This window comes from Miniopterus schreibersii (genome assembly GCF_964146895.1).
Source record: "Miniopterus schreibersii genome assembly, chromosome: 14".
NCBI classification, from domain to species: domain Eukaryota; kingdom Metazoa; phylum Chordata; class Mammalia; order Chiroptera; family Miniopteridae; genus Miniopterus; species Miniopterus schreibersii.
Genome location: NC_138114.1, coordinates 50,529,084 through 50,532,998, shown reverse-complemented (window position 1 = coordinate 50,532,998; position 3,915 = coordinate 50,529,084). Strand labels below are relative to the sequence as shown.

The following is a 3,915-nucleotide window of genomic DNA, read 5'->3' as shown; positions in this document are numbered from 1 at the left end:
GGGGGCGGGGCGGGGCGCGCGTGGTCTGGGGGCGGGGCTCGCTGGGACGTGGGGGGGCGCGCGTGTCCGGGGGCGGGGCTTGCCGGGACGTGGGCGGGGCTTGCAGGACCGGGGGCGGGGCTCGCTGGAACGTGGGCGGGGCTGGACCCGGAGCCGGCTCTGGCCCAGACTCTGACCCAGGCCCGCGCTGCCGCTTTTCCCGGGAAGATTGAGCGTCGGTTCTGGCAGAGTCACCATCATTTATCGTTTTCCTCCCTAGGAGGAAACAGACGGTTCCAGCCCCAAGTCTGACAAAATATTCATCCTGCCGGCATTTATGAAGCTTACACAGTATAGTATTGACAACAGTGGCTGTGATTTTTCTGTGTCGTCTCGTACCAAGCTTTGTGCTAGGTGCTAGGTATAAAGATAATTATAGTTATTACCAGCCTACTTTGCAGATGCAGAAACTGAGGCCTGGAAAGACTGGGATTTATCTAGGTCACACAACTAGCGGGTGACAATCCATCAAGACCAGGTTTCCTCCTAAATATCTCTAGAGCCCACCCTACCCTTTCCCTCGCCCTTACCACTCTGCCCCAGACCCCTTCATCTCTCTGCTCAAGACTACTCCAGCCTCCCGGCTGCTCTCCAGGGACCTGTTTCAGTCCCCCTGCCATGTGTTCTCATTATGTGAAGATTTATCACTGGAGATGGGTGGTAGGTGTGGAGAGGATTCACTTTGTCATCGTTTTATACGTTACATATGTTATCAACTTTTAGGATGTATTTAATGTTTAGTAAAAATGTTTTAAAGGAAAAAAACACCAAGTTTTTGAGCTGGGTTCTAAGCCTGTTCTTAGTCACGGTGGCCTCCTCCAGTTGCAGTCCAAAACCCCTGTAACCTCCTGGACCTGTGACGCCTCTCCCAGCAGCAAAGGGGAAAGTGCTTAGAAATACTCGAGGAAAACGGCTTTGAGAGGGAAGGCTAGGGAGAGAAGCCAGAAGCAGTCCTAGGGCCGGAGACGGGGTGAATTGGGATTGAGAGGGTGGGAGGAAAATTAGCCCAACGGGAAGCTCAGAACAGAAGATATAAAAGAAAGTGCCAACTACTGAAAATATTGCAAATGGGTGGGTGGAGGCGGGGGGCGACGACTGGGGATCGGTTTAGGAAAATAGCAATTAGCACAGCTAAAAATAAAGTCCAATTTAGAGACAAAGCCAGATACACAAGGAGAAAATAAGACTCGCCAGAGAGACAATTCTTCGCAAAGCAAATGCTCAAGAAAATGGGGCTAATGACATCCCTTCTTGGGATGTTTTGCATAAGAAACGAGATAATAGATTAGAGGGGGGCGCGCGGGACCGAGCAGGTGACTTGGCGGCGGGAGATGAAAAATCAGAACCGGCGCAGGCGAGCGTGGAGCGCAGCGGCCCTACCGGAAGGTGTGCCACGTGTCCCCAAAGTTAGAGAAGTGTCCCCCGCCAGCCTGTACGTGGGGCAGAGGCTTCGCTCTGGGATGGAACCCACGGGGTTCCTGCAGAATTACCCCGAGGTCCGCCCCTGGAGCCTCCAGACCAAGCGCAGAAGGCTCCCAAGTTTCAGCGCCCCCGTAGCGCTGCGGGGGAGAGGGCGCCCCACCCCCTGCCAAGGCTGGGCGCACCTCCCTCGCGGGAACCGCGGCTCGCGCCCTGGCGATGCCCCACCCGCGTTCGCGGCCGTGGGAAGGCCAGCGCCCCCGGAGTCGCGGAGCTGGCAAGCCCAGGAGCCCTGGGGTCCTGGATCCCCGGGGCGAGGACCGAAGGCCGCGAGCCGCACCCGGGGTTTGAAGAACCGCGAGGCCCCGGCTTCCCAGTCTGTAAACCGGGAGGTGACCCCCCCGCCTGCAGCTCCGCGGGGAATTTCTGCAGCACCCCTCCCCCGAAAACACCAGCAATCCTAAGAGAAAATAAAGAGGCGGGGACGATGGGTAAAAAGTTAGGCACAGACAACCGTTATGCAGGTTGCCAGGTTCTCCCCTCCGGTGCGCCCGCGGCGCCTCGCCCGTTTCTCCGGGCTGCAGGGAGAGGGCGTGGGGGGGGGCCGAGATGGACGTTGGAGTTGGGAGCCGGACGGGCGGGGGCCCGGGCGGCATCTCCCGCGAGCCCAGGAGCGGCGAAGGGACCCGGGACGCGCGAGCCTCTTGGGCAGGGCTCCTAAGTCCCCGGGGCGCGGGCTCTTTCTGGGCGAGCGCGCTCCATCCCGGCCTGGGGGCCGGGTCTGGGCGTTTGGGGAGTCACTCGGGCCCGCCCTGGCACCCCTGGGCGGGACTGCGAGGCCCCCGCCGGGTGGGAGGACAGGGCGCACCGAGCGCGCCACGCGGCGTGTGGCGGGGAGGCGGCGGGGCGGGGGCCGGCGCTCGGGGCGGTGCTGGGCGGGCTCCTCCCTCCAGCCCTCCTCCCTCCAGCCCTCCTCCTCCAGCCCTCCTCCTCCAGCCCTCCTCCCTCCAGCCCTCCTCCCTCCAGCCCTCCTCCCTCCAGCCCTCCTCCGGCGCGCGGCCGCGCGGCCCGCCTGCCACTCCTTTCTCGCCCCGGCGCCCGCGGAGATGTTTAACCGCGCGGTGAGCCGGCTGAGCAGGAAGCGACCGCCGTCAGGTAAGCGGCTCCCGGCGCGCGCGCTGGGGAGTCGGGGCGCCCCGGGGCCGAGCGGAGCCGCCGAGCATCCCTCCCTCCCTCCCGCCCGCACGCGGGCGCGGCCGGGCGATGCCGCCCCGACGGGGCCCCGGCCGCCCGCGCCGCCCCTGCCAGCGCCGTCCAGCGATCCTGCGGCTCCAGCCGCGCGAGCGCACGGCCCGGGAGGCGCCCGGGGGAGGAAGTTGGGTTGGAAGGAGGAACGACAGCAGTTTTCTTTTTAGTGATTGGGAGAACAGGAGATGCAGAACACCCCCAAAACTTTGCATTTAGTATGGGCCCTAGGTTCCCAAAGCAGAACGTCGCTCGCGCGGGCCCCCGGGGCCCCGGAGTTCTCCGTCTGCGCTGCGGGCGTCGGTGAGAAGGCTGCGCGCCCGGCGCCCGGAAGAGGCGCGGCTCGACCGTGGGCATCCGACTGGGCACCCGGGCCGGGGCTGCCGGGCGCCTTGCAGCCGAAATGGGGGCCCGCGAGGGAGCGTGAACATCAGGGTGGGGAAGGGCGCCTCTGTAGTTCGCGCCAGGGAGGCGCTGGCTTTACGCACAAAGGGTTCGTCTCGGCTGTCGTTCTGGACCAGCCTGAGCTGCAGTTTGAGGCAACCGGGTAGGACCAGAAAACCCACGGTGAAGATGAAGCCATGCCCTTGATGCCAACCTTTTGCTTCGTAATCATAGCTACACCTCTGTGAGCGCTTAATGTGGGTCCAGGTCTGTGTCCGCCCCGCTCTGTGAACTGGCCCTTCAGCTTTAGGACAACTCTGTGAGACACCTATTGCCACGGCCACTTCACAGAGGAGCGAGCTGAAGCCAGGAGCTGCTGGGTAACTTGCCCCGGGTCGCACAGTGGGTGATGAAGAATCCGGGTTTGCCAGACTCTGGGGTTCGGAGGCTTTTCTGCTGTCCCCCACTTCAGGAGTGACTTCTGCGTAGTAAGAGCCTGTACGTGTCAGTCCCCACAGGCTTTCCACCTAATACCATTTTATGAGGGACACTGTGGTTAGAGGATGGGCCTGGATCCAGGCTGGCTGGGTCCGGAATCGCATCTCCACCACTGAGGAACCTCGCCATGTCTATGCAGGTTAAGGATGGACACAATGGAATGACCCTGGCTGCCCCTCTTTGAGCATTTAATGGGAGCTGGTTTCCCATCCATCAGGTTATGCAAATCATTGCATGTAATATTTAGGACAACCCTAATCAAGTAGAACTTCATACGGTTATTGTAAGGAGCTTGTGTGAGTGTTAGTGGTCATGGAAACATTCGCTGTG

At 61.7% G+C, this 3,915-nt stretch overlaps 1 protein-coding gene across 1 annotated transcript in view; it reads left to right on the top strand.

Moving 5' to 3' along the window:
• Positions 1-2,490: 2,490 nt before the first annotated feature.
• The window catches only part of RGS10 (regulator of G protein signaling 10), a 30,992-nt gene continuing 29,567 nt past the window's right edge, over positions 2,491-3,915 (top strand). Inside the window, exon 1 of the mRNA XM_081158040.1 lies at positions 2,491-2,613. Coding sequence (XP_081014166.1) covers positions 2,565-2,613 — 49 coding nt within the window. The 5' untranslated portion in view covers positions 2,491-2,564. The remainder of the gene's footprint in view (positions 2,614-3,915) is intronic.